Source organism: Charadrius vociferus, unplaced genomic scaffold (assembly GCF_000708025.1).
Source record: "Charadrius vociferus isolate BGI_N301 unplaced genomic scaffold, ASM70802v2 scaffold740, whole genome shotgun sequence".
NCBI lineage: Eukaryota > Metazoa > Chordata > Aves > Charadriiformes > Charadriidae > Charadrius > Charadrius vociferus.
This window is the reverse complement of record NW_009646517.1, coordinates 1,087,592-1,100,641: the sequence shown is the minus strand read 5'-3', so window position 1 is coordinate 1,100,641 and position 13,050 is coordinate 1,087,592. Positions and strand designations below refer to the sequence as shown.

Genomic DNA, 13,050 nt, shown 5'->3' with positions numbered 1-13,050 from the left:
GGACACGGCGTTACGGAACACAGCCCCACGGGGCAGACGGGACAGCACAGCTCAGCGAAACGCAGGGGGAGACAGGGGTTTGGCTGCCTCCCTCTGCCTCCCGCCCTCCAATCTCAAGCTCTGAACCCCAAGCAGCTTCCCCAGCACGCCAAAGCCACCTCCGAAAAAGTAACTACACCTTCCCGCGGTCAAAACATTTTCACGGGAAACCTGCTAGCCTGTGTATTTGTTTCCTTCACGTAACCCAGCGAAGCTTTACATTTAAAGCCATCCAGTAGACAGCAAAGGAATTTGATGGATTTTAGTGCACTTCAGACTAACTTTTATACACGTTTTACCCCCTAATCAGCAAGGTCTGGTCACCCTCTGCGTTCCACGGCAACGCAAACACAGCTTATCGTAAATGTTTAGGGGGGGTTGTGTTTGTTTTATTTTTATTTTTTTTCTTTTCAACAGACAGGAAAACAAGCTTTGACATTTTAAAGTATAGAAATCCATACCTAGGTTTTTTGTAGTGATTGTTTTCAAACCAACAACTTGTAACGCACCAGCTCCGAGGACTAGTTGGCAACTTCTAGAGTTGAAATACTGCGAGAAAGAAAAAGAGAGCGAAAATTTATGCCGACTCTTTTAACAGCTACGCATAACCACAGGTTAAAAACACCATAAAGGTTAGAAACACCATCAATAGAATTCTGCAAGATTAAACAGCTTATTACAAAATAAATGAAGCCCAGTACCAGAGTTTCACATACTCCTTGCTACAGAGGAGTCCCCGAGTAAGACTAGTAAGACAGGAGCTTTTTCTCCACTCTCAGTAGTCATTTGCCTGTAGTATTATTTTATTTTGGCTCAGCTTATGCTAAAGCACTCAAGGCAGCGTTTCAGCAGAGGGAAGCGGAAATACTGGGATTAAAAAACACGGTCAGCTGCGCAGTGATTTCAATTCGGGGACTAATTTCTGCTTCTCTATGAGACGCTTGGGTGAGACTCCTCTGAGTGTGGAAGCCAAGTGGGGAGTCAGCCTTGCTGCCGACCAGCGACGCGAGGCCTTACTTCGAAAGCCGTGCGCAAGAATGGCATTGTAATAGAAATCTGCAAAAGGTACTCCCCAAACCAGGGCCTTGGGGAGAGCGAAGGGGAAGGATCTCACTAGTTTTGCTAAGTAGAGTAGAGAAGTGTAACATCAGAATGGAAAACATCAAAAGAACAAGTTTCTGCTCTGGCTTTAGACCTTCCTCACCGCTGATGTTAAAGAAAACTTGAAAGCGCCGAAACTCACTGCTGCCGAGGGGGCTGAATCTGTGTTTGTAACACTATAAAATACGGAGAATCGGAAATGATGCACAGAAGATGTCAAGCCACGTCAAAAACCAATTCTGTAAGAATTCCAGGTACAGCGGACGACGCGTGACCCGATCTTCCTAACTTAGTAAAGAGAAAAGAAGTTCTCAAATGCACGCAGGCCAGCAGGCCTCTGGACAGTAAGACAGTTTCCGTTAGTGTAGTCTCTCTTATTTTGGAATTCCACTCCACCACCCAGCTCCAGACACCAGATACTCTAGACTGGCTTGGGTGATGCAGTAGAGATGGAGGAGCTGCTGCTGCCGTCCCCAATTCCTGCTCTGAATGGAAAGCAGAAGTCCCAGGGCTCACGTTTGAAGAGAACCGTCCTGTTGACGCCGGGGTGGGAATAGGGAGACAAAACCTACGGAAAGCTGACCGTTTCTCTTGCACCTGAAGAAAGCTTCACAAGGAATTGTGAGAAGGTTGTCGGCAACACAGAGGATTTCCCTCACATAGAACCCTTTTTTGGGGGGAGGCACAATCCTGCTTCACAGGTCCCGCTTCACGATAATGCAAGAACAAACCCAAAATTTCAACCCTCCTTGAGTAAAAACGGGCGACAATTTTTCTGGCTATTGCCTGGAGTTGGTCACAAAACTCAGGACAAGAGAGGATGCGCTGTGAACACCACACCCCCGGCTCCGGGCTGCCAAAGTTGGGTATCCAGGGCCAAAAAAAGCCAACCCAGACCCGGTGCGACAACTGAACCTAAGCTACGTGCGGCCCCCGACCTGAGAGAGGCATAATCTACTCTGCTCTCAGCCAGAAGTGGGGATCTGAAACTGTCTGACGTTCACTTCATCTCCTCCTCCTGAAAAGGAGGACCTTTTCTTATGCCTCCTGGTGGACTTCAGAAGCAGATCCACTGAGCCAAAGGCAGATACATCCCACGCAGCCTAAGCTCCTCTGAGCTATTTAGCTCAGGTTAGCGCCAACTCATTGACTGCGCGGCAGACCATTAAAAACACGCTCTATAAAGGATGACAGATACTCATACTCTCTCCCTGCCTTTTGTAGATATTGCTGTTACCGGGATGGCCCATCGCAGACAAAGCAGCAGCGCGCCTGAAACGTCAGAAGAGCAATACCCCCTCCTTGTGACTGCTCGGAGGAAAGCATTTCTGCGTTTCGGCACCGTGGCTGCCAGCCCTCTCTTGCCTGCACCTGCTAAACAACTTCCAGTAATCACGATTGCGTTTTTGTTCACACACTGGTGTTATTTCACTCTGGTTGCGGCCACAGTCCAAAACGACCTGGAATTTCATGACCTGGGAACGCTCTGCAGCTTCCATCACAATAAAAACTAACCTGGGAGCACTCTGCAGCTTCCATCACAATCAAACTAGCTTCTTGCTACCTTCAAAATTTGCTGGCTCTGACAGCTGTCAAACAAAAACCGTAGCGACTTGCAAGGACACCCTGAGCGGCTCTTATTTTGTTCAAAGCGCAATAAACGAGCTTTTGTTTTGGCTTGCTGCTCTCGTCACCTCTCCAATTGATGCCACCTCGCCGTCAGCCAAGGAATACGATAACTAAACCGCACACGATGTTTGAATATCGAGGAATAAAACACAAATGACACGCAGCTAGAACAAGATACGGTAGGGAGAGAGAAGACAGAGAGAGATGCAAATCTGGTCAGGTTTGAGGCATCCGCTGCTATTCTGCCTGCGAAAAGGCGCTGCGAGACTTGAGTGAAGCAGCAGCTGGAGAGCGAGAGGCTAAGAGGGGCATGCCCGGTCCCAACGCTGACGGATCCGCCTTGGACAGAGCTTTCGAAGGGGAAGGTTTGTGGCTGACTCTGAATTATAACTGCAGGGAGGAGCGTTCCTGCACCTGGTTGTTCAGGTAAGAACGACCAACAGGAAGGTTATTTAAAAGGTCCACCTCCTAGAGTGTGTTTTCCGTCCCCCACCTTATGTAAAATATACTTTTGGAGAGCAGAATCTGCTTGTCTTTTACCAACTATGTTTATGTTCAGAACTCTAATACCTGACATAACCTTTGTGGACGAAGACACAAGTGAAAACCTTGAAATAAATGAACTGCTAGGCTTTGGAGCCTATATATATATATATTTATATAAAAAACATATATATATAGCCTCTCTCTCTCTCTAGATATATATATGAGACAGTTTTAAGGTGCGTTCATGTGCTCCTTCTATTATTGTTTACTTATATTACCCTGCAGTACCTATGCTTTACCACCTTTCCTCTTCTCCAGTGCGAAATAAATGACAAAAAGGTCCTGGTCTTTCATCACCTTTACCTTTTACAACAGAAGCTTCATCCCATACTATTTTTCATGCTTCTACTGACTTGTAAAAACCAAGGGACTCGTTTCCTTCCTGAATACAGATACATCTCTGTGGCACCTGGGATAAAATTGCTTTTTCTTCAGCAGCATTAATCCTACCCTCCAGCCTGAAGGACAGGCAGCTCTGACAAACACTACTAGATGGGATTTCCAATATTCCAGGTGAACGAGAGGAAAGACAGCCTTCCCGGAGTTAATTCGCCCAACAAACTGCATATTTAATGCCCTTGGCTCGAAAGGTCACCTTATGGCACAATAACAAACGCAATCATTTCTCAACCATTTATATCGTTTATACGAAATCATAAAAGCACGCAAAGCGTTACAGACAGTAAGACACGTTCTCCGTGCTAAATACCCCTGGTTGGCACAGATGGTACATTTGGAGTCATACCTTCAGTAAATCAGACAGGCGGGTAAGCATGTCAGTGGCGATGGAAGGAATGTTATCCACACACTGGCAGTACTCCAGGATTATTCTTATTAACAGCAATACTGTCCTACAAGAGAGGAAACAGCCAAATATGTCGTCTCAGTGCAGAGATGTTAAAAAACATCAAACACGGGCCAGTCACGTTGATAGAAAGCTACCTAATGCTCGAGATTACAGCATTAAATAAACCCAACGACTGATCTAAAGTAGAAGTAAAACATAGAAGAAGATATACATAAAGATGGTTATAAAGAATACCCATTCCACAGGGTGGCATGTGGAAAAAGTACTTAACATATATGAGAGAAAAATCTCTGAGGTTCGTTGGTATAACTTTTTTATCTCCAAAAAAGCTACTGTGGAAGTAGATGTCTCCATGCAGGTGTTGGCAGGGGACAAAAAAATCCAGAACTGCCTCCGTGTACTACCGTATAATTCTGGCCAACTTTGAGCAAGTATAAAAATCCACAGAAGGCAGACAACCACCGCTGAAAGGAGGTAATGAGTACTAAGGAGTCACAAACAGAGAAGGCAGCTGTGAACAATCAGCACCAAATATTCAAAGATGCTCAACACCTGTAATGTCTCCCGACTTCAGCAGGCACTGGAGAATTTAGGAGCTCCTGGGTGGAATTCAGAAGGCTCCACAAAGAGCAGGTCCTCTGAATTCAAATACACAGAAGGCAGGAAAACCAAGGCAAGATCAGACATTCAGAGCAGATATTCTAACATTTCAAGAAGTTACATCTCTTTCTTCCTTTAGGCAGTAGAGTGCAGAAAGGTGATGAACAACCAACTGAAAATAAACACCTGGAGAGTTTTTGGGGTACTTCTAGGCTTTTTTTTGTGAATGCATTTTATTTGCTTAAATACAATGAAACCGTACGTAGAAGTGTGTAGAACTGCAACAAATTATTTGCACCAACGTGAAGCTGACAATTGCTTCACAGAACTAAATATGACAAGTTTCAAATGAGCAGAGATGGGACTATCAAACACGTCACCTATCAAGCAGACTTTATCCTTTAAAGCACGTTCAAATGCTCCTACTCGACCCGAAATGCTCTTTTGCAGCGATATCGGGTGGCTGGCACGGAAGTTCTGAGGCATCAGCTTCTGCTTCTAATTGAACGATGACGCACAATCATGAAGCAACTCAGAAAATGACAGCTGGTCAAAGACACGATGTAAATCAGAACTTTTCAGTTTGGGGTAAATTGATGTTAGGACTCTGGGGAGTGAGATCTCCAGGTTTTACTCCCTCTGCAAAACCACTCTCATGTATATTTAATGCTTAAGCCTCAGTCTTTGGAAACACAGCATGCTTTTAAATGAAAGGAGTATGTGAGTATTATATGTTTTAAAATGCCTTTGATGTAACCAGCTTTAAGAAACTACTTTCCAATCCAAAGCAATCAGGCTACCAAGAAATAGCATATGCAGCTTCTGAGATGGCCCATTTCTTATTCCGAATAAGATAAGCAATCATTCAGTAGAGGACTCATGTATTTTGCCGGAGATAACCTATATTGCAAGAAATAACAACAGCGTGCTACGATGACAAACCTGTATTTTCACGACTATGTGTTTCCATGAAATAATTGGAAAAAACCACATTCAAATGAAACCGTAAATTTCAGCCTAGACATTCAGAGAAGAAACAGCTTTTTAACGTACAGAAGAGCTTGCGATGTTTTGCAACTGTTTGGGAACTGAAGAGAAACTAATCTGTGGAATGAGAGGGGTTTCTTTATTTAAATAAGATTGCTAAAGCTGTTAGTATTCATCACAGTTCTACTCCAAAGTTCTTGCCAACTAACCCACTGCTAATAGAAAAAAGTGCATCTTACCCAACTGTTGCATATTTTTGTCCTTCAACAATAAGGAATTCGGTTGGCTTTCTTTCTTCAGTAGCTAGATATTTTAGCAAGAAAGGAAAAGGGATGAGTTGAAGTAAAAACAAGCACAAAAACCCGCTAGTTTCTAGAAATACAGTGTTTGTTTGCTAAGGCTTGACAAAACCCACAATCAATCTTCGCAGCACCGCTCTCTTTTACAATATTTATTACATAGTTGGTCACCCGTCATAATTATTACAACCCGTAAAGTTACTTTATTATCTACTGGGATCTTTGATCAAAGTCCCACAGTCATTATGGACTTAAAAACTTGAAATACAACAGGTTACAAATAGAAGAAGAAAAGCAGAAAAAGTCACTAGGTTTTCTACTATACGTTCTCAAATGATTTACTGCGTATATTAATATTTTAACTTCAAACCACTTCTTCCTCAGGCTTCATAGTAGAAGCTGATGCAGTTTTTCACGCTAAGTTTGATGCCCTCAGTTTCTTATCTTCTTGAAGGAAGCTGCAAGAGCTTATTTTAGGGGCAATGGTCGATGAGCACATTTTGGTGTTGTGTTCGGTTGGAGTAATTATTGCCTAATACACCCTCTGTCTCCGCTATATTCCTTTTGGGGTGTCGGGGTTTCTCCACCGTGACATTACTGCATTTTCTTTCTTCTCGTTTATTGCCATTTTCTTTCCCCTCTATGTACAATTTCCTCCTGTTCTAGCTGCTCACATTCATCACTGCATTATCGGATGAGAATGCTCACAAGGTAAGAACGCATTATGCGTTCCCATCTTGCACACGGGGATATAGGGCACGAGGAGAGAAAAGGGACTTGCCTGAGGTCAAATGAGGTTTCTATGGCAAGGTAAATAATTGAACGTACATGAGTTTCCACTTCCACGAGCAGCCACATAGCACGCTGCCTTTCATTCGAACAACCGGCAGATGTAGTAGTGGGAATACTTGTACAAAAAAAAAAAAAGTAGCTCCCTCCCTGTGCTAACACTTAAATGGGTTTTCAAAAAATAAATAAATAATCTTTTAAGGTGAGCACAAGAACTTTCAACACCGGTAACACCAAAAAGAAAAAAAGGTATCAACTTCCTTCTCATCCCCCAGAAGACAGGGAGCAAACACAGATCAAGACTGACATCGGAATATTTCCATCAACATTCAACAGCAGCATTTGCTGATAATAAATTCAATTAACAGTAGGACTGCAAGATACACACCTGCTGGTTTTTTTTCAGGGAGAGAAATTCTGCCATCTGACACCGAATCGACAAGATCCTGAAACTCGGCAGGAACTTCAGCTTGCTTCCAGCGCTCATTGTCCAAGAGTAGGCTAGTTATAAACACAAAAGAGAGGAGGCTGAGAAAACGAAATACCCTGTCTTCACACCTCTCCTGCCTGTACTGCTGCGGAATCAAAACTACAGTAATTTTTAAAAAAGCCACTGGCCCTAAATCTTATGTTATTCATCTTCATTAGAAAGAGGTACCCAACAATTGGCAGTAACGAAACAGACAAACACCGTGTCGGCCTAGAGATCTCACGATTTGGTCATTCAATCTATCACAGAGAAGAAAAGACTACGCCAGGCGAAAAAGATCCTTATGAGGTCACTGCCACTGAAGTAACTGGAATTACTGGAGCTTTTGATGGATGAGAGCAAAAGACTTGACATGTGTTACTGGGAAGGCTCTTCCACAAGTGTTTTGTTGGGGTTTTTTAATTATTGTTTTTGTTGGGAGGTTTTTTGGGTTGGGTTTTTGCTGTTGCTGATTTGGGGTTTTTTTGAAAAAGTTGGGAGTGAATTATCCTGACGTTACTTAACCCGAGACAGAGCAACGCTGCCCTTCAATGTCAGTCCTGAGTGCTGACAGCTATTACTGTCCTTAGACAGTAATAACTGTAGAACAATCCAGTTTGAAGAAATTAAGTTATGAAAACAGCAAAAATCTATGCCAAGTGAAAATAATTAGGTTTTAATACTTTTTTTTTTCCACCCTCTGCTCTTAAGTACAACTGGCTTACTAGTGTTCTAGGCAACAAAAGATTGTGTTTGCCTCGCGCAAGATTGTTAAACTCATTCACGTAAGAACACAAAGCTCTTCTACCCAGAGATACCTTAGTTTCGTCTTCCTCTCCTCGTGGAACCTATTCACAAATCTGTTGGCTTGACTCTGAAGTGCTCCTCGCAAGGACATACTTTTCCTGCCGCAGATCTGCTCAGTATCTAAGATGAAGCCTTCCATCAAGCGAGAAAGGGCAACGAACTCGTTGGAATTCAGCTTCTCTAGGAAGCCATCCTATATGCAAAGAAAACCATTGTAAGGAGACATACGACCACAAAAATTCAGAGATGTAAAGAAATAACCTGTCAGCGTGTCTGAGGGCTACTAGTATTTTAAGCAGCACATTATTTAACCCTACGTGGGACAGAGAAGGCAGATCGCAGTGCAAGCTGCTACCTGGTTATAGATATGCATTCTCTGCACGGAGCTTCCATACAGCAAGAATATTAAAAAGGGAAAAAAAAAAAGTAGCAGAAACTCACATTGCCTTACAATGACACGATATGTTAATGCTCGTGTGCTCTGGGCATTCACATCAAGCGCCCATGGCAACAGGAAGAGTTACTTAATTTCAAACGAGAATGCCATTTTGGAACTCTCACTCATTAAACCAGAAAACTGGGAGGAAATTCTCGTAAAGGATGAGACACCAACAGCAGTCTGACCCAAGCTCCTTACCTTTGCTCTTGCCATGAGGAACTTGACCGAACGATCGTGGCAGATATCAGAGGCGTTATAAAGTAACTCTTGAATATTGTTTGCCAGCCTGACCAGTTCCAGGTCAGTCAGCTTCATGTCATCACTGATCCTACAAATGACAGAACCAGTTGGTTGAGCATCAGTTTCCTAAACAAAAAAACCACCCCACAGTATTTCTGCTCACAGGTTGAAGGAGGAAAGAGCCTTGCAGCAACTGTCAAATGCAGACAGTCAGTTAATCACCAAAGTCACTGGGTACAGATGGGATCTTCTACGCTGCTGTCAATGTCATGTCAGTCCCTGTAACAAGGAAATGCACAACTGCGCATCCTTATATTTTGTTTTAAATCCACATTCTAATTGCTATTAATGGTCTAAAAGAAAACACGATACAGCCATTACTAATCCAATAAATATGATGAACATTTACTGAGCTAAAACTTACCCAGCTCCTGCAACACTTGAGCATCACAAGCGTATGACAGATAAAACACAGTATTTTTCTTCCAACGCAAGCGCAGGGCCTAAAATAGGTACTCTTACACTCCCCCCACCTTAATCTATAGGCTGCTATTCTATTAGCTCTTTAGACTTCAGGCTCCTAAGCTAGTGCTTTTTAAATAAAAAATAAAAAATCTTTTGTGATTTGTCCACTGTTTTGAGGCTAGACCCTAGCACAGCTATACCATTCATGCAATTAGTTAAGATAACGATCTTTCGGTCCAGTTTGGCTGCTCAAGGGACTGACGGGATGAGAGGAGAGAGAAAACCCAGCGCAGCAACCGGGCTAACGCTGTTGTAACTGTGTGGTTTTATTAGCCTGCTCCAAACGCAGAGCAGAGGTGCAAAGAAAACCAGAAGAGGGATGAAGCGATGTTCATTTTAGAACAAAGCTGTGCAACCAGCATCGAAAAAAAAAAAGTTAATTGCTCGAAAGACCAAGCCGGGTGGTATATCTTTAGCAAATTTGGCAAAGCGCTCCAGACCGGTTCGGATCCAACCCGCTTCCCCGCTCCTCACTGTAACCCTGGACTCCTCTTCACATTGCATTTCTCTTCCAGCGTACAACAGATGTTTGGATGTAGAGAGGCCTTAATTTGTTTCATATACAGCATATTTATTTTAGAATCTATCTCCTTGTGCTTTGGGGGGGGGGGGGAAGGTCTCTATCAAAACTTACAGTTGCTTAAACACACAATTATAGATATTTGAGTACCAATCAACTAGAGCGAGCAGACCAATTGCTATCTTCCATCTTTCAGCAGGGTAACAAGCGGTATTTCATTTTTGCTTTGTGGAACTCCGTATCCAAACACGCTGGCTTTTGAAGCGGCTCATTCCCGCGTCCCACGCACACACTACGCCTGGTTTTTTCAAAAAGGTAGCTCTGTCTAAATGAGGTATGCAAAAGGATGCCAAAAAAGGTTCCAGCTCCAGAGTCTGGAGCACCACAGGGCAGCGCTGCCTACCTTACCAAAGCACTGAGATGGATTTATTTAACCACGCAAAGTTCAACAGTTGACAACAAACAGCAGATTTTTCTAGAGAATTTATCAAGGTGTATTCCATGAAGCCAGCTTAAAAAAAAAAACCCAATAAAACAAAACAAAAAAAGACCCAAACTAGAAAACATAGCCATTGGGCACGCGGACAGGGAACAGAGATGCTTCTGCCTGCTAAAGGCATGACAAATGATCTGTCTGTCATGTAGGCTGGACTTGCATCTCTCCTGCTCTCTACAGAAGCGGGCTCCCCAGCGGAACAGATGGAGAAGGGGCCCTTTTCTGCAAGAAGTGACATGATCGCTCCACACAGAGGTGAAAGCAAAGCAAATAAATGAAAGAAAAGCGAGCTGGGGACAGCGCAGTCTGACGGCAGTCTCTAGGGGTGACGGTGGAAAGCCATTCCACTTCGCTCCCCTAGAAAAGCACATACCTCCAAAGCAATTTTTGTACCGTACCATCAGAAACAACCACCTGGACGTAACACCTTGGTACCGACGCGTTGCAAAGTGGAGACAGGCAGCGCGTTTACTCACATCATCTCTACTCCCCCCGGAGTAACAGAAGACGACGTCTGCTCTTTGCTGGACGACGAATCGGTAGTGCACTCCGGTTCCGAGACCGAATCACTGCTACAGGGCTCACTGTTCGGGGAAGTGTTTCTTTGAGAGGTAGTGTCAGCTGCTACAGGCGGGAGGTCCCCTTCGCTGAACGCGTCGCTTATAAACATGCCTTCATGAGTCAGGTAAGCCACTTCTGTGTCCACCATACTGTCTTTAGCAGAGTTCTTTTGTAAGGTGTCCTCCAGGTCTCTGGTTTTTTGGTTCTTGTCTAGAACCAAGAAAACCACGCTACGGATAGTATTTAACGTTGCCTAGAATCAAATATAACTTTTATTACAAAAAAAAAAAAAAAACCAAAACGCCGCACCACCAGCTTGCGCTAGAAAGAGATTTTCTTTTACCCACAAAATTAAACTAAATCCTGGCTTTATTTTCTATTGTGTAATTAGCATTCGGAGGCAGATCCATCCATCCCTGATGGTAACCAATATCAGACGTTTCTGAGAATGGTGAAAGAAACCTCATTTGGAGCAATCTAACACATACAAAAGTTCTGTCCTAATCCCTAGCAGCCTGAAATGGATGTAATCACACAACAAGAGGTATTATCTCCTTCCCGCTGCTCTCTTTGTTAGCAATAATCATTTTTGCCCTGGATGCCGATATTCACATACCCTTCCTTCAATCACAAGTTTGAACTCTATAAGCAAAAGCAACACCTTAAGACTTCAAATGGAAAGCGACTTCATTCCATTTCACGTCTGAACTATGTGAAGCTCTCGGTCAATGAATGTCTTACCTTTATTCTCTTGAGGAAGATGGTAAACTTAGAAAAAATATTCTTCAGTAAATCAAACCACTGAGGAAAATTCATCATCCTCATCTGGTCTGCAAGCCTAAAAAAAAAGAGTAGTATTCAGTAAACAGCAAATATTTACTAGCTATGATGCTTACTAGCACACAAAGAAAAAAAAAAAAACCAAAACATGCTTTAAATGGAATTCTAAATGTGTAAACTGTGTAAACTTTTATCTGGCAGAACAACAAGACATCACCTGAACAACAGTCACAATCAACAGAATATATGCAAGTGAAATGAGAAAGGAGGTATATAAAAATAGATCATATTTAAAAAAAAAAAAAAAAGCCTCACATTTACCATTTAGTTTTTTCCAGGGCATAATGCTCTTTTCCCCAGGATAAGTATATGTTACCAACAAGGGAGGGGGGGTTAATAACATTTTCAGAAATCGTGGGGGGAAAAAAAAATTGCAAAAAACAATTCAATGAAAATATTTTGCAAGTGTTACAAAAGCCATGTTATTAAGCCCATTTTGTTGCAGTGCAACGAGACCTCTTGTGCTACTGAAGTGCAAGTCAGCTGTTTGCGGCAAAGGGCAGAAAAGTCATTGATAGAACAGAAGTTAAACTCTAATACACAGTTAGGACCCAACTGCAGAATAGTAAACACTGGAGAATGGTGATCAAATACCCAATGTTTAAAAACGACCCTGCGCCCAGTCTTTTCCCAGGCTGGGTATGAATCCCACGCAGATTCTGCCACTCGCTTTGCTTTATCAGCTGCTCTGCTTTTATTATCTTGGGGTAACCAAATGAATCATAGAGCTACAGAAAAACAGAGGCTGGCACAGGTGTCTGGAGCTGGGAGCTCTGGAGGTGCCTGGTCCAAGCCCTGTTCAACGCAGGTCCAACTAGATCAGGTTGTAACGGGCCCTGCCCAGTCAAGGCTTGACTACGTCCCAGGACAGAGATCCCACAGCCTCTCTGGACCCCCGTCCCAGTGTTTGGCCACCCTCATAGGGAACGCGTTTTTCCTAAGATTCAACTAGCGTTTCTCACCTTCCATCTTGTGCCCGTTGCCCCTCGTCCTTCCCCCGCACACCTCTGAAAGGAGCCTGGCTGTGTCTACAGCTCCGCTATAACCCTCCCCATGGGGTACCTGCGGGCAGTTCTCCCCTCATTTTCCCCCCTCCCCAGGCTGGAAGGGGACCCAGCTCCCTTGGCTGCTCCTCCTACACTCCATCTTTCAGCCCCCCATCAATCCATCGGCTTCCGCTGGATCTCAACGTCTTGTTCCTCGACCTGCTGGCTATGGTAACGTGGCCCGGGCTGCAGCTGCAAGGACACACTGCTGGTCCATGGCCAACCAGTTCTCCACCAGGTTGCCCACGTCCTGCCCTGAACCCAGCCAGCTCCTGCCTCTCTTCTTGCAAGGGGTTGCTCCTTCCAAGT

At 43.7% G+C, this 13,050-nt stretch overlaps 1 protein-coding gene across 2 annotated transcripts in view; it reads right to left on the bottom strand.

The window, feature by feature from the left end:
• Nucleotides 1-13,050, bottom strand: part of VPS54 (vacuolar protein sorting 54 homolog (S. cerevisiae)) — a 42,024-nt gene that overhangs the window by 8,785 nt on the left and 20,189 nt on the right. For both annotated transcript variants that reach the window (XM_009884984.1, XM_009884992.1), the window contains exons 10-17: nt 11,597-11,693; nt 10,771-11,108; nt 8,712-8,841; nt 8,086-8,267; nt 7,187-7,299; nt 5,950-6,013; nt 4,061-4,166; nt 501-588 (exon numbers count right to left, since the gene is read on the bottom strand). In XM_009884984.1, coding sequence (XP_009883286.1) covers nt 501-588; nt 4,061-4,166; nt 5,950-6,013; nt 7,187-7,299; nt 8,086-8,267; nt 8,712-8,841; nt 10,771-11,108; nt 11,597-11,693 — 1,118 coding nt within the window. The remainder of the gene's footprint in view (nt 1-500; nt 589-4,060; nt 4,167-5,949; nt 6,014-7,186; nt 7,300-8,085; nt 8,268-8,711; nt 8,842-10,770; nt 11,109-11,596; nt 11,694-13,050) is intronic.